We start from the raw sequence: 26610 nt of genomic DNA on the forward strand, positions 1-26610 counted from the left end.
CTTCTTGACTATGAAAAAAAAAAAAAAGGGCCGGGCACAGTGGCTCACGCCTATAATCCCAGCACTTTGGGAGGCTGAGGCGGGCAGATCAGGAGGTCAGGAGACGAGCCCATCGTGGCTAACACGGTGAAACCCTGTCTCTACTAAAAATACAAAAAATTAGCCGGGCATGGTGGTGGGCACCTGTAGTCCCAGCCACTTGGGAGGCTGAGGCAGGAGAATGGCGTGAACCCAGGAAGTGGAGTTTGCAGTGAACCGAGATCGCACCACTGCACTCCAGACTGGGAGACAGAGCGAAACTCCGTCTCAGAAAAAAAAACAAAAACAAACAAAAAAAAAGTTACCAAAATTGAAAAAAGAATAAATAGATACCAAAATCAACCTGGTGATCTTTTAAAAATTAAATATCTAGGCTTATGTGGTGGAATGTGTCCCAAGGGGATATACTTAAAGTCCTTCCTTTCTCTTAAGAACTTTTCTAAGATTCAGATACTACCTTCCTGATAGTCTTCACATACTCCTGGGATTAAAACCAAGTGATCAGAGACTAGAAAGGAACAAGCTTCAGTCAAAAATGTATTTAAGCAAAATTTGATTTTAAGTTACATTGTCAAAATCTCATCTGTGGAAAGAAATCTTTTTTAGGATACTCTGCATCTCTTCGTATCATTGGCACACAGCTAGACATGACTGTGGAAATGTGCAATTTCAAGCATTGGTGAGGCAAGCTGAGGTTAAGGGGATTTTCCCTCTGGGCAGCTAAGGTATCGTCATATGATTTTCCCCACAAGGCAGAGATACTGGGCAGTCCTGGCAGGCCCAGGGTGGGGCTGTGAGCCTGCCTTTGAAGTACTGAGTGCTATAGCCGAAAGTGAGGACTGATTCATAGGCAGAGCAGCCCTTTTGCATAATCTGCCCCCTCTTCCATCCTTTCTCTTCCAGAGAAAAGAACTTTTGCACAGATGGCCACTCCCAGGGTTGTGGGCTGTTAACAACTCTCATTTCCCCCTTAATATGCCCCAATATACTGTCAAGAGTAGGTTTGCAGTCCCTGGGCAAAGTGATAGGACTGTACCTGCAGGTCCTATTGGATCAGCAGGAAAAGTATGCAGGAGTGTTTTACATTGTGGTCAGCCTGTCTGGGGAAACAGTGACTGTTAAGAAGTCCTTAGGAGTCTTTTTCAAACCCTGGCCACATCTCTACCTGCAGCTAGTCCACCCATCATCTGTGAGAGTGTTTTACTTGAGTTGTGCAGTCCCTCAGCTCTCACAGTGCTGGTGTGACCAAGTTACAAGAAATTGCAACTTCATCTTCTTGACCCATGAACATGTCAAGAAATAAGAAGGAAAGAAATCATGTCAATAACTGTGACCATGACAGCATGATAAGTCTGAGAAATTAAAGTAAATGAAAAAACTAGAATTATTCATAAACTGTGATCCTTATTTTAAAACTATCCAGCATTTGGCAGAAACTATCAAACACTCATTTGGAAGGGTCTTTTTTTTTTTTTTTTTGGTCAGGATGGCCCAGATAGGTCCTTGTCAAAGCATACTGGCAAAGCTGTGAGGGAGAGTTCACACAAGCTCTAGCCACACCAGTAGCTAACATATGATTTCTAAAAAGATCTTCTTGACGTTCTACCATTGCTTTCCATGAGAGCATACATACATATCACAGGGATGATGTGAGCATGAGATATTCTGCTCTTCCATGACTAAGGCCATGACTACATAGCCATTCAGTTCTGCTTATGACCCTTGGTAATGAGCAAGAGGCAACAGTGATACTGCTGATGTTCTGGGAGCCAACCCAGGAAATGCCATCTTAGATTATGGAAGAACAAATAGATATGAGAAATTTAGCCACTTTTTTTTTTTTTTTTGAGACGAGTCTCGCTCTGTCGCCCAGGCTGGAGTGCAATGGCCGGATCTCAGCTCACTGCAAGCTCTGCCTCCCGGATTTACGCCATTCTCCTGCCTCAGCCTCCCGAGTAGCTGGGACTACAAGCGCCCACCACCTCGCCCGGCTAGTTTTTTATATTTTTTAGTAGAGACGGGGTTTCACCAGGTTAGCCAGGATGGTCTCGATCTCCTGACCTTGTGATCCGCCCGTCTCGGCCTCCCAAAGTGCTGGGATTACAGGCTTGAGCCACCGCGCCCGGCCTAGCCACTTTTTTTTAAACTGAGCATATAACCTTTTGTTAGTTGATCACCATATTTCAGTGGATACTTTTTCTTTCCTTCTGAACTCATTTTAGTGAAGTACAAAAGCTAATAATAACTCTATGGCACACTTTTAGTCCTTTTCTAGATTTTTTAAGATGGGCAGGCAAGACAAACAGGACAGGTGTTCCAGGTAAACAAGTTGATGTTAACATTGTTTTCTGTAGCTCCTGTGTCACAATTAACTATAATAAAACTTTAAAGAAAACAGTTAGCCAAAAATGTATAACCTGAAAGAAATGATTTAAAACCTCTAACTCGGGCCAGGCTCAGTGGCTCATGCCTGTAATCCCAGCACTTTGGCAGGCCAAGGCAGGCAGATCACTTGAGGTCAGGCATTCAAGACCAGCCTGGCCAACATGGTGAAACCCCATCTCTACTGAAAATACAAAAAATTAGCCCGGGGGTGGTGGTGGGCGCCTGTAATCCTGGCTCCTCAGGAGTCTGAGGCAGGAGAATCACTTGAACCTGGGAGGTGGAGGTTGCAGTGAGCCAAGATGGCACCACTGCACTCCAGCCTGGGTGACAGAGTGAGACCCCAACTCAAACAAAAAAATTAAAATAAAATAAAACCTCTTGCTTGGTCAGACGCGGTGACTCACGCCTGTAATCCTAGCACTTTGGGAGGCCGAGGCAGGTGGATCACCTGAGGCCAGACATTCAAGACCAGCCTGGCCAATATGGCAAGACCCCATCTCTAAAAAAAAAAAAAAGCAAAAATTAACTGGGCATGGTGGCGTGCACCTGTAGTCCCAGATATTCAGGAGGTTGAGACATGGGAATTGCTTAAACCCAGGAGATGAAAGTTGCAGTGAGCCAAGATAGTGTCACTGCACTCCAGCCTGTGCAACAGAGCAGAACTTGTCTCAAAACCAAAACCAAACGAAAACCTCTTGCTCAAGAAGGGACTGTACCCTTCTTCAGACCATGTCTAAGCCAGCAGAGATGTGCCACCACTTGCTATGGCTCTCTTTCTTTGCTTTCCTGGAAAGTCTGTACCCTGTAGTCAGTGAAAATAAAGGGCTTTGTCATGGTTCTTTGGGAAGTACAATGATTTAACCTGTTTTCTAGGCCTTGAATTTCTTAAGTTATCATTGACTGTAGGTGATATGAGCCAAATTTCGTATTAAATGGTTTTCTGTCTTGTCATAAGAAGCCCATCTACGATTCATTATGTTGTTCTAACAGATGACTAAGTTTTTTTCCTAAAGCAGTGGTTCCCGAACCTTAGTGTGCTTCAGAATCACCTGCAAGGCCCATAAAACACAGATTTCTGGGCCCACCCCAAGAGTTTCTAACTTAGTAGGATTGTGGTGGGACCTGGCAATTTGCATCTCTCACAAGCTCTCATATGATGGTGATGCTGCTGGTCTGGGACCCCCTTTGAGAACCATGTCCTAGAAAGTACTCTGCTTATGGATGCTTCTCCCCTTCTTGATTCCCTGTACTCAATTACTCCTCCCCTCTGGACATATCTATTAGAACGCAGCTATATAGGCATAACATCCTTTTAGAGGACCTTCTGACTCTTCCCCTTGTGCTCAGAAACACACTCTGTTCTTTTCTTTGACTCCTGACAGAAATGTGCATGTTTCATCACTGACCTTCAAGTGATGTTTCTTTCTTTTCCTGTTTGTCTTAATTGTTCTTGTTTTTCTCTGTGCTGTCCCTTCATTTTCGTCCCTTTCTTTCTGATGCAGAGATGAAGATAGTTGGGTGTAAGTTCCGTCTTTTGTGTGCTCTGTCTGCTTATTGCCTGCTTTGTTCTCATCTTCATTTGTTTCATGGAATGTTGCAATACTGGGGTGGGGTGTCATGTACATATTAATAATCCTCATCAGCCTCACCTTCTTGGGTAACTGACAAGACATAAAAAGAAAAGCTACCAGCCCATCCTATAGCACTATGTATTACTTTTGAGTATTCGCTAAGATCTGAAGAAACTGGGTCTAGAAAATCTTAACAAGCTTAAGGTGTATAGATACAGGAAACAATTTTTGTATGAGACTGATCAGTTGCATTCATTGAAAAGAAAAGGAATCGTGCTTACTCCAAGCCACAAAGAATCAGAAAGGCAGAAAGCTTCTCTTTTTGGCTTTGTTGGGACATACTTCACATGAAAAGGCAAACCAACAGAGACATAGTTTTTGGAAGAAAGCTTTCCTCAAGGGGAGCAATGACATTGTTTACCTCAAGTGAGTTCATAGCGCTGGTCAATCTGAGTGTCAAATGAGGCTATGGCAGTGTATCTAAGGGATGGTTTAAGAATAATCACATCTAGTCTCAAAAGAGGTTGGAAGATCATCACATCCCTGATTCAAGAAAAGAAAAACTATATGTAGTGATGTCACACTATGCCCATACCTTTCATCCTGTTAGAGCAAAGAGCATCACTGACTTTGTTGCAATGGAAACCGGAAGTGTGACACCAAAGACATGGTAAGAAAAAGAAAGAATCCTCCTTTCCTGAGTACTCTAAAGAAGTCCTCTCAAGAGCCTTTTTTTTTCTTTTTGTCTCTTCCTCAGGAAAATAAGAATACTCCATTGGTTACATACCTAAAACCATCCAAGTTAAATGGTAACTGACATCGCTACATTTCCATGTATACTGTTAGGAGACATCCTTCTATTCTTCCAACAGATAGGCTTGGCATCATCCCAATTGTACTGAAAGAAAGTCAGTTCTCATCTACATGATCTTAAGGAAGAGAAAGCACATCTATAGAAACCCCTCCTAATCCTGTCTAGAAGTAGACAAGGTATAAATAATATAGTATTAAATATTACTGGGCAGTGTGTGGTGGCTCACGTGTGTAATCCCAGCACTTTGGGAGGCCAAAGCAGGCGGATCACCTGAGGTCAGGAGTTCCAGACCAGCCTGGCCAACATGGTGAAACCCCATCTCTACTAAAAATTTAAAAATAGCTCAGCATGGTGGCGGGAGCCTTTAATCCCAGCTACTCAGGAGGCTGAGGCTGGAGAATCGCTTGAACCCAGTTAGTGGAGGTTGCAGTAAGCCAAGATTGCGCCACTGTACACCAGCCTTGGCAACAGAGCGAGACTCCATCCCCCCCCCAAAAAAAAATATATATGTGTGTGTGTGTATATATATATATACACACACACACACATATATAAAATATATATACACACACATATATATATAAATACTTGAATCCAGAGCCTCCTAATATGAAGTGTGAGTAATTTATACAGAAGGAATGTGGATATAATAAAGAACTCATATCAGATTTTGACTGGCCAAACTTGTTTGAGCCTTCCCAGATTATTTCTGCTGGGATGGAATTCCACATAGGCTAGCACTAATGAAACATTTGGCCCCAAGTTCCAAGTAGTACTGGAGTATCTGGCAAGAGATTCTCTTGCTAACAAATGTTCTGGTGTCTGAGCTAGACTTCAGAGGTTGGGAGACCTCTGAGACTACTCTCAGAAGAAATCTGCAAACACATCATGAACTGTTTCTCCAGAGTCACCAGGATGCAGGTCTTCAGAGGATCAGACCTGTCACTCGTCTGTCACAGTGCTCCCTATCTATCCCCCTAAGATTTCTGGTGGTTGAACAGCACTGTTTACTTTTAAGATCGCTTACTCCATAAGCACCTCAGAGTATTCCAGGCCAATCCCTGTCATAATAACATAGCCCCAGGTTCGTTACCTTGCTTTGTCCCAGTAGCTGTTTGTCTAGGCACACAACAATCTGTATTTTTGATGTGCAGTTGCAGTGTAGTGCAGCTGTTCTTCACACATAAACGTTTCTAGCCAGGTATCAGTAAACTATAGCCTATGGGCCAAATCCAGCCAACAGCCTATTTTTGTACTTCTTGCTAGCTAAGAATGTTTTTCTTTTACGTGTTAAAAGTGTTGTAGGCCGGGCGCGGTGGCTCAAGTCTGTAATCCCAGCACTTTGGGAGGCCGAGGTGGGCGGATCACGAGGTCAGGAGATCGAGACCATCCTGGCTAACACGGTGAAACCCCGTCTCTACTAAAAACCATATAAAAAACTAGCCGGGCGAGGTGGCGGGCGCCTGCAGTCCCAGCTACTCGGGAGGCTGAGGCGGGAGAATGGCATAAACCCGGGAGGAGGAGCTTACAGTGAGCTGGGATCCGGTCACTGCACTCCAGCCTGGGTGACAGAGCGAGACTCCGTCTCAAAAAAAAAAAAAAAAAAAAAAAGTGTTGTAAAAACAAAGAACACCTGCCAGAGACATATGTAGCCAACAAAACCTAAAATATTTACTATTTAGTCTTTTACAGAAAACGTTTGTCAACTCCTGTAAACTTAAGTTCCCAGTTTTCTGAGTGCAGCTGTATCAACAGATCCTGTGAGACTGTGAAAGGGACAGATATTTTATTCCAAGACCCTCTTATAAGAAAAAACTCAAATCATTCCACTTCATTCAGGAAACTCTAATGGATGTCACCCAGGCACTAAGCACTCAATGTAAGGCATTACTGATGCTGTAAGATACCCTGCCAACCTTAGGAAGCAGAAGGCACTTAACAAAGGGAGTCAGGGCTGCCCAAGGTCCTTCCTAAAAGAGAGACCCATCATCAGGGCTACCCTCAGAAATACCTACTCCTACTTCTTGTAAAGACTCACCCTCTCAGCACTCCTCCATGCTGCCTAAGAGTTGCCCAGTCCCCCACCCCTACCCAAACTCCATCAGTGTCCTCCCAGCAGACTTCCATGTTCTGGTTTCCTAGTGTTAAACAATGAAGAACATCAGAATCACTTGGTGATTTTTTAAAAAATATATGTACACAAGACCCACTGGAATTTCAAGGTGTGTATGCTAGAAATCTGTTTTCAACAAGTTCCCCAGGTGATTCAAATGCAATCATCCAGGCACTGGTATGCAAACTAACCTCCAAAACCACTGCTCCATCTTTCTCTTTCTCATCTTCATTGTAATGTGCCTGCCGTCATGCCTGTCTCTCCTGGTAATATTTCCTGGCAGTTAGTGCCAAAGTTTACAGGAGCCTCTTGGAAACAGAACCTTAACCCAAAGGCATGATCCCACTGGTAGGTTTTATGAACATGTAACATGCAATAGGGACAGCTGAAGAGTGGGGGAACCATGGAAGGCTATCTGTAAGGTAGGCAGGCGGGCCTGGGTCAATAGATCCCTGGAGCTTTTCACATTTGCTTCTGCTTATGTTTTCTTCTAGTTCCAAGAGAATTAGTGGAGAGCTTGATTGAAATGATCCCCCAGAGAGATTTTGACAAGAAGCCTCTCCCTCCCAGCAACATTCATTTTCACAAATTGCCGCTCTTGAAATTGAAACCATAATTGCATAATTGCAACCCATAAGCCCAGTAGCCTAATACCTAACCTGGCTGAGAATAGTTCTAGTCTAGACAGGTCTGTTCTCCAAATAAAGAGCAGCTAAAGACCTGATGAAAATAAACTGCTTCAGTCTGTAACTCAGAGGGTACAATTACTTGTGTTGATAAATTTTCTCAGCTAGATGAGCACCAAGGGCATTCTGTTTTTTTAAAAAATGAAAACTACAGGAATATGTAGCTTAATCCTTCCATTTTGAAACTGGCATTTTACCTTAAAATGCTCTGTCCAGAAATTGAGCATGTCTCTGTATGGTCAACATAGATCAAATTCTGTCATTAACAATCTCCAAGACACTAATTTTATTTATTTTATTTATTTATTTATTTATTTATTTATTTTTAAGAGACAGTGTCTCACTCTGTCACCCAGGCTGAAGTACACTGGCATGATCATAGCTCACTGCAGCCTCAAACTCCTGGGCTCAAGCAATCCTCCCTCCTCAGCCTCCTGAGTAGCTAGGACTACAGGTGTGCACTACCATGTTTAGCTAATTTTAAAAAAAAAATTTTTTTTTTTGAAGAGTCTCACTATGTTGCCCAGGCTAGTCTGGAACTCTTAGCCCCAAACTATCTCCCCACTTCAGCCTCCTTATAATCCATAGCAGGAATTACAGGTATGAGCCACCATGCTCAGCCCCTAGTTTTGTATTAGTAATCTATATAATATATAACTAGGAAAAATTTGAAAATGTTTCATTTGAAGGACATGTTTATTGGTTAACCTGTGTATAGAGCTACAGAAACTAAAAATGTTTGTACAACCTACAATAATATTGCTGGTAGCCAACAGGTAACTGCTTTTAAAAACCTCATAGATTATTTTGAGAATAACTTCCAGAGAGTTCAAATCAGGGTAGTATTTAAACCAAGCACCTATTCTTTAGATTAAGCATTAAAATTTTCTGGACTGTTTGACTCAGAAAAGGATAAAAATTAGAATTTTAGAATAAATAATAAAAAAATTCTAGATTATTCACTTTGTGCTAAATCAGTCTACAAATTTAAGTATTACTTAAATTCCATAGGAAAACTAATGTGCAATTAAAAGACTTTTATAAGAAGCCTGTTTCAATTGTTAAAAATTCCAGGTATAACTGTGATTTATCCCACTATAATAGCAGTAACCTGACTTTATTTTTTTTTTTTTTTTTTTTTTTTTTTTTTTGAGACGGAGTCTCGCTCTGTCGCCCAGGCTGGAGTGCAGTGGCCGGATCTCAGCTCACTGCAAGCTCCGCCTCCCGGGTTTCCGCCATTCTCCTGCCTCAGCCTCCCGAGTAGCTGGGACTACAGGCGCCCGCCACCTCGCCCGGCTAGTTTTTTGTATTTTTTAGTAGAGACGGGGTTTCACCATGTTAGCCAGGATGGTCTCGATCTCCTGACCTCGTGATCCGCCCGTCTCGGCCTCCCAAAGTGCTGGGATTACAGGCTTGAGCCACCGCGCCCGGCCAGTAACCTGACTTTAAAGGAGAAAGTTAAAATGAAGAAAAATTGCAATAAGCCATAGTAAAGTTCTCAGTTAAGTTTGGATTTTACTTTCAGGACTGACTTTATTCAGCCTCTGTCCTGACAGTAACAGACTGATAAATTTGAGCTTCCTTTCTCGTTCTACCTGTCTTCCCCACCCAAACCTACCCTGTACTCCTGGGTGCTTTAAATAGTGTACCAGGAGGGCCCAAGCAGCAATGTCCAAAAGGAAGCAGATTAAGATTCTAGACTCATCAGAATTTAAAGCAGAGGCACTTCCCAATCCAAGGGTCTGTGCAGATGTGGTCCTCCAGACTATCCCACATATGCAACAGTGGCATTTTGGTATGATTTTCAAAACACATTTTCTTTTTCTTTCATGGTAACCTCAAGGTTGCTTGTTTGGGAAAGAAGATGGCTTTCACACATTAGGGAAAGTTCTTAGGGCTCCTGAGGGATAATTAATTACTTGTCATGAACTTTTCTTCCCCACTTTAGCTACAGTATTTTGAGAACCTTCATTATGCCACCAAATAACCACGATTGCAAGATTGCATACCTGTGATAGGAAAATGACCTGAATAATGGAAGGGCTAGTCACAAAGACCCTGAAATCCTCAAATATGTGCCAGTCCTGGTCTATTCCTGTTTCCTGCGTGAGAGAAACTCAGATGCTTCCATTATTAGGGAGGTAGTCAGTGCAAAAAAGAGCATTATCATTTATCTCTGACCAAACCAGAAAGTCCACTTGCTAACCTAAAACAAACCCTGCTTCTATCATTGTGATTCCAGGTAGTAACATATTTAAATGTACCAGTTTTTCTAAGAACTGAAGTAGAAAAAAATACCTGATTTCCGAATTGGCATGTTTTGCAAGTTGTTTCATTACCTCTCATTTGGTTTCTTCAGGCTGCTAACACATCTTCATTTTGGTCTTACCCATTTTCCTTTGCCATTTTTTTCCCTTTGAAGTTTGTTGTCCCCACAACTTTTACTATTTTTTTCATATGAATAAAACTGGTCATGTAAAGGTTTAGGAACTTAGAGCAGCCTAAGTACACTCTTATACATGAACAGGCAATGCTGTCTGCCCTCAACTCATCACCCTAAAAAGGAAGATATAACTTGGGTCATTTTAGACTTGAAGTTTGAGCTTCTCCTCCCCAGTCTTGAACAACAGAGATGGGCAAATTGGGCTGGAGTCAGAGCACAGGGAAGCAAAAAAGCACAACACATTGTTGCCTCATTGCCTTACTGCCTATGCATCTGGAAAGTGATCTCCCAGTGCACTTGCAAACAAAAAGAAGAAAAAGTGACCGGTAGTCCAGTGACCTCTACCTGTCACTCCAGCAGGCAATGGGATTTGGAACAAAGCCTCCAGGAGGAAGGAAAAGTAATATATCTTCTAGTCAGAATGGATGTGGATTGCAAAAAGAAAGCATATAAAAAGCATAAATCTATAAAAGAGAAACCCTTCTTGAGGGAAAAGAAGAAGGATTGGTAGTTAAAACATAGGCATGTTAAAATGTTATTCCTGTTGATTCTAGAATCTTCCCACTTTGGGAGGCTTACGTTACAGCCATTCTCCTTGAGGGGAGAAAGACTGAGCAGTCTGAGTATCTACAATCTGAAAGATTCTCCACCCTTGACAAGGTGTAGTGAACATCTTTAGAATTCAAACTTAGAGAACACATGACTAACCAACCTGGGTGCTGCTGCACTGATACTGGTAGAATGTCCATCATTATTAACCAAGCTTGGAATGCCCTGAGCAGCCACCCAAGCCCCAGAAGATCCAAATGTTAGCCTAGTTCTCTGTGAAAATGGGGCAGTATGGCTTCTGGAGTCATAAGGTTGTGGCATTTCTTTCCCCGCAGGTGATATCCGCAATGACTTGTACCTAACCCTGGAGAAGGGGGATTTCGAGAGAGGAGGAAAGAGTGTACAAAAGAATATTGAAGTGACCATGTATGTGCTTTATGCAGATGGAGAAATCTTGAAGGTAAGGCTTGCCAGTCAGTCATTTGGGTTGGAGGATAATCCTATAATAATTATCTGTGGACTTTATCCAGAGGCCCATTCTCTTCAAGCAGGATTAAAATCACCCCATCAGCCTTTTTCTCTGCCTTTTTCTTTCTTGAAGAAAACCCTAAAGTGTGCTTTGATAATGACTTCCAGTATTGTACAGCCATTGTGGAAATTTATCCTAGTGTCTGACCTGAATCCCTCTTGCTCCATTTTAGACCTATTCCCTCTAGTTCTGTCCTACATGTTGTCTCTCTTGCCATTCCACCTAGCATAGAGCTGCCTACTTTTGGTAACTGTTATTAGGTCCCATTCTGCCTTTTTATTCCTTGAGCTAATACAGAAAGTTATATTTACACTTTGGTCAAGAGTGGAACTTAGACAATCACTTCCTGGTACCAAGTTATAGGACAAAGAACAGCAGACTCAGGCCCTGGAAGATTAAAGCCAATGTAGTACAAGTGTCCTCTGTTACTCTTCACTGAAAGTGAAGACTTGGAGTGCTGTTTTTCTGTTGCATGTGAGTTTTTTCTTCAGTCTTGTCATGGTAAAGCCTGCGATGAATAACAAGACATAATTTGCAGTCCGCTTGGTAGAAGACAAATCGGTGTTGTATAAACCTTGCTTCTGTGTGTTGGCAGCAGCCCTGTGAGATAGAACAGGAATGATCATTCCCATTTGACAGAGAAAAAAGGTAAAATTAGTCAAAATTGTTTCCCAAATCAAGACAGATATAAAGGAGAATGTTGAAATAGTAGTAGAAACAATGATTTATGTGTCATTTAAAAAACTTAACTCAAGAACCTAAGCCTGTTCACTGTTTGCATGGAGTGTGCCAGTGGCAGGAGAATGGTCAGCTGATCACATCACCCCTGTGTGGACAGGGACCTACTCTGGATTATGTGGCCCAGAGCTTCCTGTCGTCCAGACAAGGGCATGGGCAGTACTGAGACTGCATCTTCATGGCAATATTTGGGAGATGGGTTAAGTCTAACTTGGTTATATCTAAAGAAAGTCAGCCAGGGGTGACCTAAAATGCCAGTCCAGTGTGGGACTGAGGACAATTAGAAAACAGGCTCTCTCCACTTTGTAATTTAATTTTTTTTCTGATCTGGTAAAATGTTACCTACAGTTGACTTTTCTCATGCAGCTTGTTGTTTCTCTTCTTAGTGAGGATGAAGAGCCTACCTTAGTGATTTAGATGCACCACCCTGCTTCTCTCTGTTTTTGAGGAGTACATGTGGTTACTTTCACCCCAAAGAAAACAAGCAGCATTGTGACTGCTGATTTCATATACCGTCTACATAACTGTTTCCAAAAGTATTGAATTTAAATCAAATGCATTTTCTTATCTCATAGATTTTGATTAGAGCAAAAATGAGACCTTTAGACAAGAGAAAGAAAAGTGTCCTAGTGACACAGAAATCCAGACATTTCCTACCAGAAAGATGACATCTTATTTTGTTTCTTTCTTCCAGGATTGCATCAGCTTGGGTTCAGGAGAGCCAAATAGGAGTTCCTACCACTCCTTTGTCCTCTACCACAGTAATAGTCCTCGCTGGGGAGAAATTATCAAATTGCCTATCCCCATTGACCGGTTCCGGGGCTCCCACCTGCGCTTCGAGTTCAGACATTGTTCCAGTGAGTTAGACTTCCCCCGCCACACACGCACATTCCCTTGAGAATATAAATATCTCTCTCCTCTCTGGAACAGAATTAAGTGGATTCTTATTATTTGGGCAAGAAAATGAGGAGTTAGGAATAAACAGATACTCAGAGATGGGTTGTCACCAGAGGCTGTTCTTGGGACTGTAAAAGCAGTGATTCAAAACCACAAAGTCTTGTGTTGGCCCCTTCCTAGTGTCTGACCTAGTGTCTGAAATTATTGTCCATTGTCATTCTCCTTTGAATATTCCTTTGTACCATTAAACTCCTTATTAAAGAGACCCTGGTTCATCAAGACCAGCAATTTAGTTTCTTTTTGGGTCTAGGTAGCCTATATGCCTTGAGTATGAATGGAAACTCATTTCAGTACATTTCTCGTCATTCCTGCAGTCAGGTTGCCACCTAGTTAATGAAAGAGGTGAGGGACAAAAGCATAGGTGATAAGCACAAGGAGAATTTCCATGAGGAAGCAGAGTGGAAGGCAAAAAACAACTAATACTTGGCTCTGATTGCAGCAAAGGACAAAGGGGAAAAGAAACTCTTTGGCTTTGCATTCTCACCCCTGATGCGTGACGATGGCACCACCCTCTCAGATGATATTCACGAGCTTTATGTGTACAAGGTATGAAGCCTAGCTGCCTTTCATCCCCACCCCTCACCTGCCGAGGCTGCTCTCACATATGGTTCTCAGTTAGGTGGTTTTCACTGGGCAGGCCAGAAGACCCAGGGAAGTACACTGATGGGTGACAATGGGACATCTTTGAGCAGGCTTCTGTCTTCTAAGTGCAGTGGCCTTCCTCCCACAAGTAATCCCAACAGGTTCTTTGTTTTCTACTTCTCACTTCACTGGATGGAAATCCATTACCAACCCCTCATTGCCATTGTGGTCTTGTTTAGTACATTCTTAGACTTGCTATTTGAGATCATGGTACTGTCAGCTACCACAGCATAGCTGCCACCCAAGGTTACTTGCACATTAGGTGGCAACCACATGCCCCACCATATTCTGTTTAAAAGGCACATGAGCTGTTCTAGGGAGTTTCTGAACAGAAAGTACTCTTCCAAGATGACCTGAGGCCCAGTGTTCAGCCTTAGGAAGATGAGAGCAAATATCAGCCCAGAAATTCCTAGGATCTGGTTTTTGCATGTTGCATGGCTCAGGGGACATTTTTTTCTCCATTTTTGCCTACAGTGTGATGAGAATAGCACGTTTAATAACCATGCTCTGTACCTGGGCCTGCCCTGCTGCAAAGAGGACTACAATGGCTGCCCTAATATCCCGTCTAGCCTCATCTTCCAGCGCAGCACCAAAGAGTCTTTCTTCATCTCCACTCAGCTCTCCTCTACCAAACTCACCCAGAATGGTAGGTGATAGTGCCTGCATGGTAGTGCCCTCCACCCTCCTCCATTGTTCACTCCACATTACTAGTGCATGTGAAGGGAGACAGACATTATTCCTTCTTGATGCCATAATAATGAGCTTCTTTTCTTTTGAAGTTGAAGGAATCACTCAGCAATAGCAGCCTACAAGGTTTTCCATGGTTTTAGTAGCTCCACAATACATCCAGAGTTCACGGATGAGTCTTTGGCCTTGATCTCAGTCTGCGGTGATGCTTGCAGCTAGTTCTGTTCCTCTAGATTTCACCTGTCCTTGACTGGGAGAGTCTAGGCCTTGCTTGACCTTACAATAGCCAGGGTTTGGCCATGTGCAGTGACTCATGCCTGTAATCCCAGCACTTTGGGAGGCTGAGGTGGGCAGATCACTTGAGGTCAGGAGTTCGAGACCAGCCTGGTCAACATGGTGAAACACCATCTCTGCTAAAAATACGAAAATTACCTGGACATGATGGTGCATGCCTGTAATCCCAGCTACTCAGGAGGCTGAGGCAGGAGAATCACTTGAATTGAGGAGGCAGAGGTTGCAGTGAGCTGAGATCGCGCAACCTCACTCCAGCCTGGAAAACAGAGTGAGACTCTGTCTTAGAAAAAAAAAAAAAAAGACGGCTGGGCGCGGTGGCTCAAGCCTGTAATCCCAGCACTTTGGGAGGCCGAGATGGGCAGATCACGAGGCAGGAGATCGAGACCATCCTGGCTAACACGGTGAAACCCCGTCTCTACTAAAAAATACAAAAAGCTAGCCGGGCGAGGTGGTGGGCGCCTGTAGTCCCAGCTGCTCAGGAGGCTGAGGCAGGAGAATGGCGTGAACCTGGGAGGCAGAGCTTGCAGTGAGCTGAGATCCGGCCACTGCACTCCAGCCCGGGTGACAGAGCGAGACTCCGTCTCAAAAAAAAAAAAAAAAAGACAAAAAATAGCCAGGGTTCATCCTCTTTTGGGCTTGCTTTCTAGTGGACCTCCTAGCTCTGCTGAAGTGGAAGGCCTTCCCCGACCGGATCATGGATGTACTAGGGCGGCTGCGGCATGTCAGTGGGGAGGAAATTGTTAAGGTATGTCTTCCACATAATTTAAACATACTGCATGAGGAAGAATCTGGGCAGAAGACCTTACTTTGTCATGATTTTTGCCAATAACCCTCTGAGACTGTTTCATCAGATTGTTGTTTTTTTTTGTTGTTGTTGTTGTTGTTGTTGTTAGCTTCCTTTTCCTCTTTTGGAATACTTTTTATTTTATTTTTAACTGACAAATAATACTTGTTTATCTGTATGGGATACGATATGATGTTTTGACAATGCAGAATATATGTTCACAATGCAGAATGACCACAACCTTTCCTCAGCCTTTGGTATTCCTCATTACACTTTCTACTTCTATATGTTCAATTTTTTATATTCCGCATATAAGTGTCATAGTGTGGTCTTTCTGTGCCTGACTTAATTCAGCTTAATGTCCTCGAGTTCTATCCATGTTGTCTCAAACGACAGGATCTCTCCCGTTTTAAGGCTGAATAGCATTCCACTGTGTTTATATGCCATGTTTTCTTTTTTTATTTTATAATTTCAGCTTTTATTTTAGATTTAATGGGTACTTGTGCAGGTTTGTTACATAAATATATTACATGATGCTGAGGTTTGAGATACGAATGATGCAATCACTAACGTACTGAGCATAGTACCCAGCCGTTAGTTTTTCAACCCTTGCCGCCATCCCTCCCCACTCTAGTAGTCCCCAGTGTCTGCTGTTACCATTTTTATGTCCACGAGTACCTGATGTTTAGCTCCCAGTTACAAGTGAGAACATGCAGTATTTGGTTTTCTGTTCCTGCTAGTTTCCGTAGAATAATGGCCTCTAGTTGCATCCATGTTGCTGCAAAGGACATGGTTTTCTTCTTTTTTATCTGCATGGTATTCCATAGCATACATGTGCCACATTGTCCTTTTTTTTTTGTTTTTGAGACAGAGTCTCACTCTGTCGTCAGGCTGGAGTGCAGTGGCGCAATCTTGGCTCACTGCAACCTCTGCCTCCCAGGTTCAAGCAATTCTCTTGCCTCAGCCTCCAGAGTAGCTAGGACTACAGGTGCATGCCACCACGCCCAGCTAATTTCTGTATTTTTAGTAGAGATGGGGTTTCACCATGTTGGCCAGGATGGTCTCCATCCCTTGACCTCGTGATCCGCCCACTTTGGCTCCCAAAGTGCTGGGATTACAGGCGTGAGCCACCGCACCCAACCTATGTACCACATTTTCTTTATCCAGTTCACTGCTGATGGACACCTAGATTGATTCTATGTCTTATGATATTGTGAATAATACCACAATGAACATTCAAGTGCATAGGTCTTTTTGGTAGGATGATTTTTTCTTCTTTTGGATATATACACGGTAATAAGATTGCTGGGTCGAATGGTAGTTCTAGGTTTTTTTTTTTTTTTTAGTAAATCTCCAAACTGCTTCCCACAGAAGCTAAACTAATTTACATTCCCACCAAGAAGGTATAAGAGTTCCCTTTTCTCTGCAGCTTCAACAGCATCTGTTATTTTTTGACCTTTTTTTTTTTTTTTTTTTTTGAGAGATTGAATTTTGCTCTGTTGCTCAGGCTGGAGTGCAGTGGCATGATCTCAGCTCACTGCAACCTCTGCCTCCTGGGTTCAACTGATTCTCCTACCTCAGCCTCCCAGGTAGCTGGGATTACAGGTGTGTGCCACCATGCCTGGCTAATTTTCATATTTTTAATAGAGACAGGGTTTCGCCATGTTGTCCAGGCTGATCTTGAACTCCTGACCTCAAGTGATCCGCCTGCCTCAGCCTCTCAAAGTGCTGGGATTATAGAAGTGAGTCACCATGCCCAGGCTTTTTGACATTTTAATAGTCACTCTGACTGGTATGAGATAGTATCTCATTGTGGTTTTGATTTGCATTTCCCTGATGATTAATGATGGTGAACATTTTTTCATACATTTGTTGGCTGTTTGTATATCTTCTTTAGAGAAATGTCTATTCATGTCCTTTGTCCCAGGTTTTGATGGGATTATTTGTGATTTTTTGCTGATCTGTTTGAGCTCCTTGTAGATTCTGGATACTAGCCCTTTGTTGGATGCATGGTTTGCAAATATTTTCTCACACTCTGAGGGTTGTCTGTTTACTCTGTTGATATTTCTTTTGCTGCTAGCATCATTTATTGAATACGGAGTTATATCCTTATTGTTATTTTTGTTGATTTTGTCAAAGATCATATGGCTGTAGGTAGGCTATTTTATTTTGAGGCTCTCTGTTGTGTTCCATGGGTCTGTGTGTCTGTTTTTGTACCAGTATGATGCATTTTTCGTACTGTAGCCTGGTACTGGGTGATGTGATGCCGACAGCTTTGTTCTTTTTGCCTGGGATTGCTTTGGCTATTTGGGCTCTTTTTCAGTTCTGTATTAATTTTAGAATAGTTTCTTCTAATTCTGTGAAAAATTATGTTGGTAGTTTGATAGGAATAGTGTTGAATCTCTAGATTGCTTTGGGCAGTATGGCCATTTTAATAATATCAGTTCTTCCAACCCATGAGCACAGGATGTTTTTCCATTTGTTTGTGTCATTTATTATTTCTTCCAGCAGTATTATTTATTTATTTGTTTATTTGTTTGTTTTGAGATGGAGTCTCGCTCTTGTTGCCCAGGCTGGAGTGCAATGGCACAATCTTGGCTCACTGCAACCTCCGCCTCCCGGATTCAAGTGATTCTCCTGCCTCAGCCTCCCTAGTAGCTGGGATCACAGGCATGTGCCACCACGCCTTGCTAATTTTTTTTGTATTTGTAGTAGAGACGAGGTTTCACCATGTTAGTCAGGCTGGTCTTGAACTCCTGACCTTAAGTGATCCTCCCATCTTGGTCTCCCAAAATGCTGGGATTATAGGCCTGAGCCACTGCACCTGTCCTCTTTCAGCAGTATTCTGTAGTTATGCTTGTAGAGGTCTTTCACCACTTTGATTAGATGTATTCCTAGGTATTTTGCATGTATGGCTACTGTAAATGCAATTGCATTCTTGATTTGGCTCTCAGCTTGAACGTTGTTGGTATAGAGAAAAGCTACTGGCTTTTTTTTTAACATATACCACATTTTCTTTATCCATTCATCTGCTGATGAACACCTAGGTTGTTTCCATTTCTTAGCTATTATGAATAATTTTGCAGTGAACATGGAAGTGCAGACATCTCCCGTGTTCTGAAGATGTTAAGACATCTTCAGCCTACTGATTTTGATTTCTTTGGACATATACCCAGTAGTGGGATTGCTGGCTTATATGGTAATACTATTTTTAGTTTTCTGAGAAACCTCTATACTGTTTTCCATAATGGCTGTATTAATTTATATTCCCAGCAACAGTGCATAAGAATTCCTTTTTCTCCACATGCTCACTAACACTTGTTATGTTTTATCTGTTGGTAATAGCTCTCCCAACTGGGATGAAGTGACATCTCATTGTAGTTTTGATTTGCATTTTCCTGGTGATTAGTGATGATGAGCATTTTTTCATATATCTGTTGGCCATTTGTGTATCTTCTTTTGAGAAATGTCTACTCAGGTCCTTTTTCCCATCTTTTTGATTGGGTTGTTTCCTTGCTAGTGAGTTGTTTGAGTTCTTTATACATTTTGGATATTAGTTCCTTATCAGAGATACATGGTTTGGAAATATTTTCTTCCAATCCATAAGTTGTCTGTTTTTTGTATCAGTTTTTGTTGCCTTTGCTTTGGGGGTCATACTCAAGAAATCATACTTTGGGATTTTTTTGTTAGCTTCTGTTTTTAAAGGTATATAGCATATCAGTTTATTAACTTTTAAAAACTATATTTAAGCCTGATATCTTTCTGGCTCTACTCTCCTAATTTTAAGAACTCCAAATACTGCTCATTGACTTGTACCTGCTGATTTTGTCTAGTCTCTCACTTGGAGTCCGTAATACCTTCCTTTCTTACCCCTGCGTTAACTGTACCTTTGTGACATTTCCTGTCTAATGACTTTAGCAGGCTGACATCAACACTGCCAGTCCCCAGTTGCCTTCATAGGGCTTTTCTGGGCAGAGTGTTTCCCCTTAGCTCAATAAAAACCCTAGGCACTTCCTGGTGGTGAAAGCCCATCAGGTGAATCCTACACAGTGGACTGAACTCTACTGAGGAAAATGGAAGTATTTTTCGTTATCAGCAAGCAATGGAATGTAGACTAGAGATTAAATCTGCAGGAGGCATCCTGTCCATAATGAACATTCTTAGCTTTGCCATCGCAAGTGTCAAATGAATTAGAAAAAATGCACCATCTAATTTTGCTTTCACAGTTCCATTAACTCAATAATATACAACACAGTGTTTCCAAATGAGGAACAGTTTTAAAGTCTGTATACCACTATGTACTTTCATGAAGTTGATGTATGAATTTTGTTTTAATTATGTGATCAGATTATCATAAAAATTTTTAAACTATTCAAAACAATCTAATGCTAGTTTTGAAACTTAAGATAAATTCATACTCATATTTTCCTTCTAAGAATGTTGAAAACATCCACCAGTAAACAAGGTATTAAGAAGTATGTTGCCTTTTCAAGGATGAGCTTTTATATTCCTGAGAAGAGAACATCCTACCAGCGTATCTAGTTTTAGCATCAATAATTTGTCTCTAGCTAGCTAGAAGATGAAGGGGTGGCCTGCCCCTCCACACCTGTGGGTGTTTCTTGTTAGGTGGAATGAGAGACTTGAGAAAAGAAATGAGACACAGAGACAAAGTATAGAGAAAGAAAAAGTGGGCCCAGGGGACCGGCGCTCAGCATACAGAGGACCCACGCCAGCACGGGTCTCTGAGTTCTCTCAGTATTTATTAATCATTATCTTTATCATCTTAGAAAAAAGGGAAGTGGCAGGATAATAGGATCATCGTAGGGAAAAGGTCAGCAGTAAGACATATGAATAAAGATCTCTGTGACATGAATAAGTTTAAGGAAAAGTGCTGTGCCTTGATATGCATATGTAAACATCTCCATAAACCTTTTCAGTGCATAAAGAGCAGCATTGCCACTAGCATGTCCCACCTTCAGCCCTAAGGCGGTTTTCTCCTTTCTCAGTAAACAACATACAATCAGGTTTTACACCGAGATGTTCCATTGCCCAGGGACGGGCAGGAGACAGATGCTTTTCTCTATCTCAACTGCCAAGAGGCCTTCTTTCTTCTTATACTAGTCCTCAGCACAGACCCTTCATGGGTGTCAGGCTGGGGGACAATCAGGTCTTTCCCTTCCCACGCGGCCGTATTTCAGACTATCACATGGGGAGAAATCTTGGACAATACCTAGCTTTCCTAGGCAGAGGTCCCTGCGACCTTTGGCAGTGTATGTGTCCCTGGGTACTTGAGATTAAGAGAATGGTGATGACTTTTCACAAGCATACTGCCTTCAGGCACTTGTTTAACAAAGCACACCCTGCACAGCCCAAAATCCATTAAACCTTGAGTCACCACAGCACATGTCTCTTGCAAGGACAGGGTTGGGGGTAGGGTCACAGATTAACAGCATCTCAAATAGAGAACAAAATGGAGTCTCTTATGTCTACTTCTTTCTATATAGACACAGTAATAGTCTGATCTCTCTTTTCCCCACAGAAGAGAATGTAAAGAGAATGTGCCAGCATTTTGAAATATATTTACTTCTTATTGGAAGATTTCAAGCATATGCAGAAGTATATAGAATAGTATGAAGAACCAACCCAGCCCCAAAGACCGTTAACCCATGACCAGTCTTGACCCATCATTATTACCCCTATCTACACCTTCTGCCTCATATTTTTCAGAAATGAATTGTAAACATTGTATCTTTTAAACTGGAAGAAGGATATACTTGAGTTTTAAAGGCTGCAAGTGTCCATCAATATTTATTGTTCTCTTCCTTTGTTTTGCATTTCAAAAATAGTCACATGCTCAAACAACAACAAAAATACTGCCACATTTTTTACCCCCACTGACAGCCCTCATTGACTGCATTCTCCCTTCTCCTGTAATACTAATTCTTAGACCAAAAAATAGTGTCTGTAGGTAAAGCCTAGTTGGCCATACCCTTATCCAAATATACTCTATATAGTTAGGCCACAGTAGAGAGCAAGAGACTACTGAACTTTTGGGGATACTGGTGAAGTGAGCTCTTTTTCTCAAAATAAATTTGGCATCAGTATCACTTAGATTGTTTTTATTTCAAAATTGCTATTCTGCATAGATGTTCTGTGGTTTTTAGGTCATTGCCCTTTCCTTAGACATGTATCACCCACCGAACAGGAAGAGCCTCTCTAAGTCTTTCTTGGGGCCCTTTGGGCTATAAGCCAACACCCCAGTTCCACCTAGTTATCACTTAGCTGGGTGGAGGGTCAGGGTACTAGATGATTTTTAAGTGTTATTTTGAGATCCTAAGAGATCTTTCACTTTTTTATTGGAAGTTAAATTCATTGGTTTATGGAAGTTTGTGCATGTAAGGTCCTAAGACATGAACCCTCTGCTTTTTATGTTGTTTCAGTTTCTGCAGGACATCTTAGATACACTCTTTGTGATTTTGGATGATAATACAGAGAAGTACGGCCTGTTGGTTTTTCAGTCTCTGGTAAGTCACCTTCCCGACTCTTTACTTTTATTAATTATTCCTGTCATGTATTTCAGAAAATTTAAGGGAAGCAATTTATTAGAGTGAATCAGCACAAGATATAGCTGTTTCCAATAGAAAAGGGACTAAGGAGTGTCGCCCAAGGAAGACCAAGCAACCAACCAGGCAGATCAAATTTGAAGAATCCAACATGATCAAGTCCAGACCTTGGCTTTATAGTTTCTGGATCTTCCATCTCATCACTATTGCAGTATGCCTGGCCCCTGAAATAGTGACCTCCATGAGGTCAGAAACCCAGAGAGTAATACAAGAAATCAGATGGCCCATTTTTTCGCTTACAGAGTAGGATATAACCATCATGAAAAGCAGAGACTTACCAATGCTGGTCTCTAGAGACCTGTGCAGGTCCAGAATCTATGCAGTTGTTTCAGAACTAGAGTCTCAGAAGGTTGGTTAATGAAAATGGACAGGGATTTGAATGTTTAGTGCATTTTGCATAATATATCCAGTCCCACGGAGAGCCATACATTCAAGGAGAGCCAGATACTCTGAGAGATGGGGAGCAGAGGTGAGAGTTGGAATGAGTACTTGCATAGTTTGCCCCTCTGGCTCTTCTTCGTCCTAACTTCCCTGTCCACCAGCCCCATTTCTGAAGGGCACAGCCTTTCATAGGCTGATTTGGCTCAGAGGACAAGCTTTTTCTCCTGTCTTCTCCAAGTTTTGGGGGATACCTTATTGTTTATGCCATCTGCACACATATTGTTTTGCCTTTCCCTACCCAGCATTATTGTGAAGGGAGAGGCTCAGAGTAAATACAGGAAGAGACTGATGAGCCTGGGTCTGAATTAGGAGGCTGGGGTGTTAGAGAAAAGACAAGACAGAAATACAGACACAGAATGGAAATCTTATATTCACTACCCATGGGGAATGCTAGAGGAAAGCACTGACAATTTGCCATTCCTTGGAGAAGGAAGACTGTGTTTCCTGCTAGGGATAGATCTGAGGCCTCCAGTGAACCCTGGTGGCTTACTCTCCATATCTCCCAGGTGTTCATCATCAACCTGCTCCGAGACATCAAGTATTTTCACTTTCGACCTGTGATGGACACGTATATCCAAAAGCACTTTGCTGGAGCTCTGGCATACAAGTAAGTTCCATTTGGTATCATCATTAGGACTTGTGTTTGAGTAGAAATATAGGCTTTAAAAAAGTTTAACTGCAACCACCATTCAAGCCTGTAATCCCAGCACTTTGGGAGGCCGAGACGGGCGGATCACGAGGTCAGGAGATCGAGACCATCCTGGCTAACACTGTGAAACCCCGTCTCTACTAAAAAATACAAAAAACTAGCCAGGTGAGGTGGCAGGTGCCTGTAGTCCCAGCTACTCGGGAGGCTGAGGCAGGAGAATGGCGTGAACCCGGGAGGCGGAGCTTGCAGTGAGCTGAGATCCGGCCACTGCATTCCAGCCCGGGCGACAGAGTGAGACTCCGTCTCAAAAAAAAAAAAAAAAGTTCAGCTGACTTTTTAAAAACTTTGTATTTGTAATTTTGATAAAATACACGTAACATAAAATTGACCATCTTAACCATTTTCTGAGTGTAGTGTTCAGTGACATTAAGTACATTCACATCATTGTACAACCATCACCAGAACTCTATCCATCTCCAAAACTCTTTTCATTTACAAAACTGAAATATTGTAATCATTAAAAATAACTCCCCATTCTCCCCTCCCCTATCCCCTGGCACCCACCATTCTGTTCTACTTTCTGTCTCTATGAGTTTGACTACTCTAGGTACCTCATGTAAGTGTAATCACAGTATTTGTCCTTTTGTGAGTAGCTTATTTTACCCAGCATAATGTCTTCAAGGCTCACCCATGTTTTAGCATGGGTCAGAATTCATTGCTTTCTAAGACTGAATAATGTTCCATTGTATATGTTTACCACTTTTTTTTTTTTTTTTTTTTTTGAGACGGAGTGTTGCTCTGTTGCCCAGGCTGGAGTGCAGTGGCGCAATCTTAGCTCACTGCAAGCTCCACCTCCCGGGTTGATGCCATTCTCCTGCCTCAGTCTCCCGAGTAGCTGGGACTGCAGGCACCCGCCACCACGCCCAGCTAATTTTTTGTATTTTTAGAAGTGACGGGGTTTCACTGTGTTAGACAGGATGGTCTCGATCTCCTGACCTTGTGATCCACTTGCCTTGGCCTCCCAAAGTGCTGGGAATTATAGGTGTGATGAGCCACAGCACGTGGCCATTTACCACATTTTTAAATTCATCTATTCACCTATCTGTGGACACTTGAGTTACTTCCACCATTTGACTATTGAAAACACTGCTATAAACACTGGTGTACAAATATCTCTTCAAGACCCTGCTTTCACTTCTTTGGGATGTATACTGTGCCCGGCCGATAAACCCTACTTGACCCTACTTGATTGTAGTGGAAAAGCTTTTTGATGTGCTGCTGGATTTGGTTTACCAGTATTTTGTTCAGGATTTTTGCATCAATATTCATCAAGGATATTGGGCTGTAGCTTTTTGCTGTTGTTGTGTGTCTGCCAGGTTTTGGTATCAGAATGATGCTGGCCTCCTTTTTTTTTTTTTTTTTTTCTTGAGGCAGAGTCTTGTGCTTTGCCAGGCTGGAGTGCAGTGGTACCATCTTGGCTCACTGCAACCTCCACCTCCTGAGTTCAAGTGATTCCCCTGCCTCAGACTCCTGAGTAGCTGGGACTACAGGTGTGCACCACCATGCCTGGCTAATTTCTTTTTTTTTTGTATTTTAGTAGAGAGAGGGTTTCACCATGTTGGCCAGGATGGTCTCGATCTCCTGACCTCGTGATCTGCCTGCCTCGACCTTCCAAAGTGCTGGGATTACAGGTGTAAGCCACCACGCCCAGCTGCTGGCCTCATGTTTTTGTGCATTTGGTACAATTCGGCTGTGAATCTGTCTGGTCCTGGGCTGTTGGTGGTGGTGGTGGTGGTAGGCTGTTACTGACTCAAGTTCAGAGTTTATTATTGGTCTGCTCGGGGATTCCATTTCTTCCTGGTTCACTCTTGGGAGAGAGTGTTTGTGTCCATGAATTTATTTATTTCTTCTAGATTTTTTAGTTTATGTGCATAAAGGTGTTCATAATATTCTCTTATGGTTATTTGTATTTCTGTGGGGGTCAAAGGGAATATCCCCTTTTTCATTTCTGACTGTATTTATTAGAATGTTCTCTTTTTTCTTCTTTATACGTCTAGCTAGTAGTCTATTTTATTTTTTTCAAAAAATCATCCTGGATTCATTGATCTTTTGAATGGTTTTTTTGTGTTTCAATCTCCTTTAATTCAATTCTGATTTTGGTTATTTTATGTCTTCTGCTAGTTTGGGGATTGGTTTGCTCTTGGTTCTCCAGTTCTTTTAGTTCTGATGTTAGGCTGTTAAATTGAGGTCTTTCTAACTTTTTGATTTGGGCATTTAGTGCTATAAATTTCCCTCTTAACACTGCCTTACCTGTGTCCCAGAGATTCTGGAATATTGCATCTTTATTTTAATTAGTTTCAAAGAACTTGTTGATTTCTGCCTTAATTTCATTATTTACCCAGAAGCTATTCAGGAGCAAGTTATTCCATTTCCATGTAATTTTATGGTTTTGAGTGAATTTCTTTTTTTTTTTTTTTTTTTTTTTTTTTTTTGAGACGGAGTCTCGCTCTGTCGCCCAGGCTGGAGTGCAATGGCCGGATCTCAGCTCACTGCAAGCTCCGCCTCCCGGGTTCACGCCATTCTCCTGCCTCAGCCTCCCGAGTAGCTGGGACTACAGGCGCCCGCCACCTCGCCCGGCTAGTTTTTTGTAGTTTTTAGTAGAGACAGGGTTTCACCGTGTTAGCCAGGATGGTCTCGATCTCCTGACCTCGCAATCCGCCTGTCTCGGCCTCCCAAAGTGCTAGGATTACAGGCTTGAGCCACCGCGCCCGGCCTTGAGTGAATTTCTTAGTCTTGATTTCTAATTTGATTTTGCTGTGGTCTGAGAGAGTGTGATTTCAGTGATTTTGCTGAAGAGTGTTTTGTGTCCCAATTATGTGGTCAATTTTAGACTATGTGCCTTATGGCAATGAGACAGATGTATGTTCTGTTGCTTTTGAGTGGAGAGTTCTGTAGGATGTCTGTCAGGTCCATTTGATCTAGTGCTGATGTAGGTCTTGAATATCTTTGTTAATTTTCTGTCTTGATGATAGGTCTAATATTGTCAGTGTGGTGTTGAAGTCTCCCTCTATTATTGTGTAGGAGTCTAAGTCTCTGTGAAGTCCTCTGAGAACTTGCTTTACGAACCTGGGTGCTCCTGTGTTGGGTGCATATATGCTTCAGGAGAGTTAAGTCTTCTGGTTGAACTCTTCAACATTATGTAATTCCCTTCTTTGTCTTTTGTAATCTTTGTTGGTTTGAAATCTGTTTTGTCTGAAATCAGCATTGCAACCCCTACTGTTTTTCTGTTTTCCATTTGCTTGGTAGATTTTTCTCCATCCCTTTATTTTGAGCCTATTTGTGTCACTGCATGTGAGATGGATCTCTCTGAAGACAGCATACGAATGGGTTGGGGTTCTTTATCCAGCTTGCCACTCTATGCTTTTTAATTGGAAAATTTTGTCCATTTATATTCAAAGTTAGTATTGATATGTGTGGATTTGATCCGGTTATGATGTTAGCTGGTTATTTTACAGACTTGTTTATGTAGTTGCTTTATATTGTCACTGGTCTGTGTACTTGTGTGTTTTTGTTGTGGCTGGTAATGGTCTTTTCTTTCCATATTTAGTGCTTCCTTCAGGAGCTCTTATAAGGCAGGTCTGGTGGTAACAAATTCCCTCAACATTT

At 42.1% G+C, this 26610-nt stretch overlaps 1 protein-coding gene across 8 annotated transcripts in view; it reads left to right on the plus strand.

Annotated features, from left to right (window-relative positions):
• DOCK3 (dedicator of cytokinesis 3) overlaps nucleotides 1–26610 on the plus strand; it is a 735684-nt gene that overhangs the window by 570127 nt on the left and 138947 nt on the right. For all 8 annotated transcript variants that reach the window (XM_033208879.1, XM_033208884.1, XM_033208901.1 and 5 more), the window contains 7 exons: nucleotides 10936–11060; nucleotides 12562–12724; nucleotides 13264–13370; nucleotides 13941–14112; nucleotides 15095–15192; nucleotides 21672–21755; nucleotides 22802–22902. In XM_033208879.1, the coding sequence (XP_033064770.1) occupies nucleotides 10936–11060; nucleotides 12562–12724; nucleotides 13264–13370; nucleotides 13941–14112; nucleotides 15095–15192; nucleotides 21672–21755; nucleotides 22802–22902 (850 nt within the window). The remainder of the gene's footprint in view (nucleotides 1–10935; nucleotides 11061–12561; nucleotides 12725–13263; nucleotides 13371–13940; nucleotides 14113–15094; nucleotides 15193–21671; nucleotides 21756–22801; nucleotides 22903–26610) is intronic.

Source organism: Trachypithecus francoisi, unplaced genomic scaffold (assembly GCF_009764315.1).
Source record: "Trachypithecus francoisi isolate TF-2019V2 unplaced genomic scaffold, Tfra_2.0 Lachesis_group0, whole genome shotgun sequence".
NCBI classification, from domain to species: Eukaryota; Metazoa; Chordata; class Mammalia; order Primates; family Cercopithecidae; genus Trachypithecus; species Trachypithecus francoisi.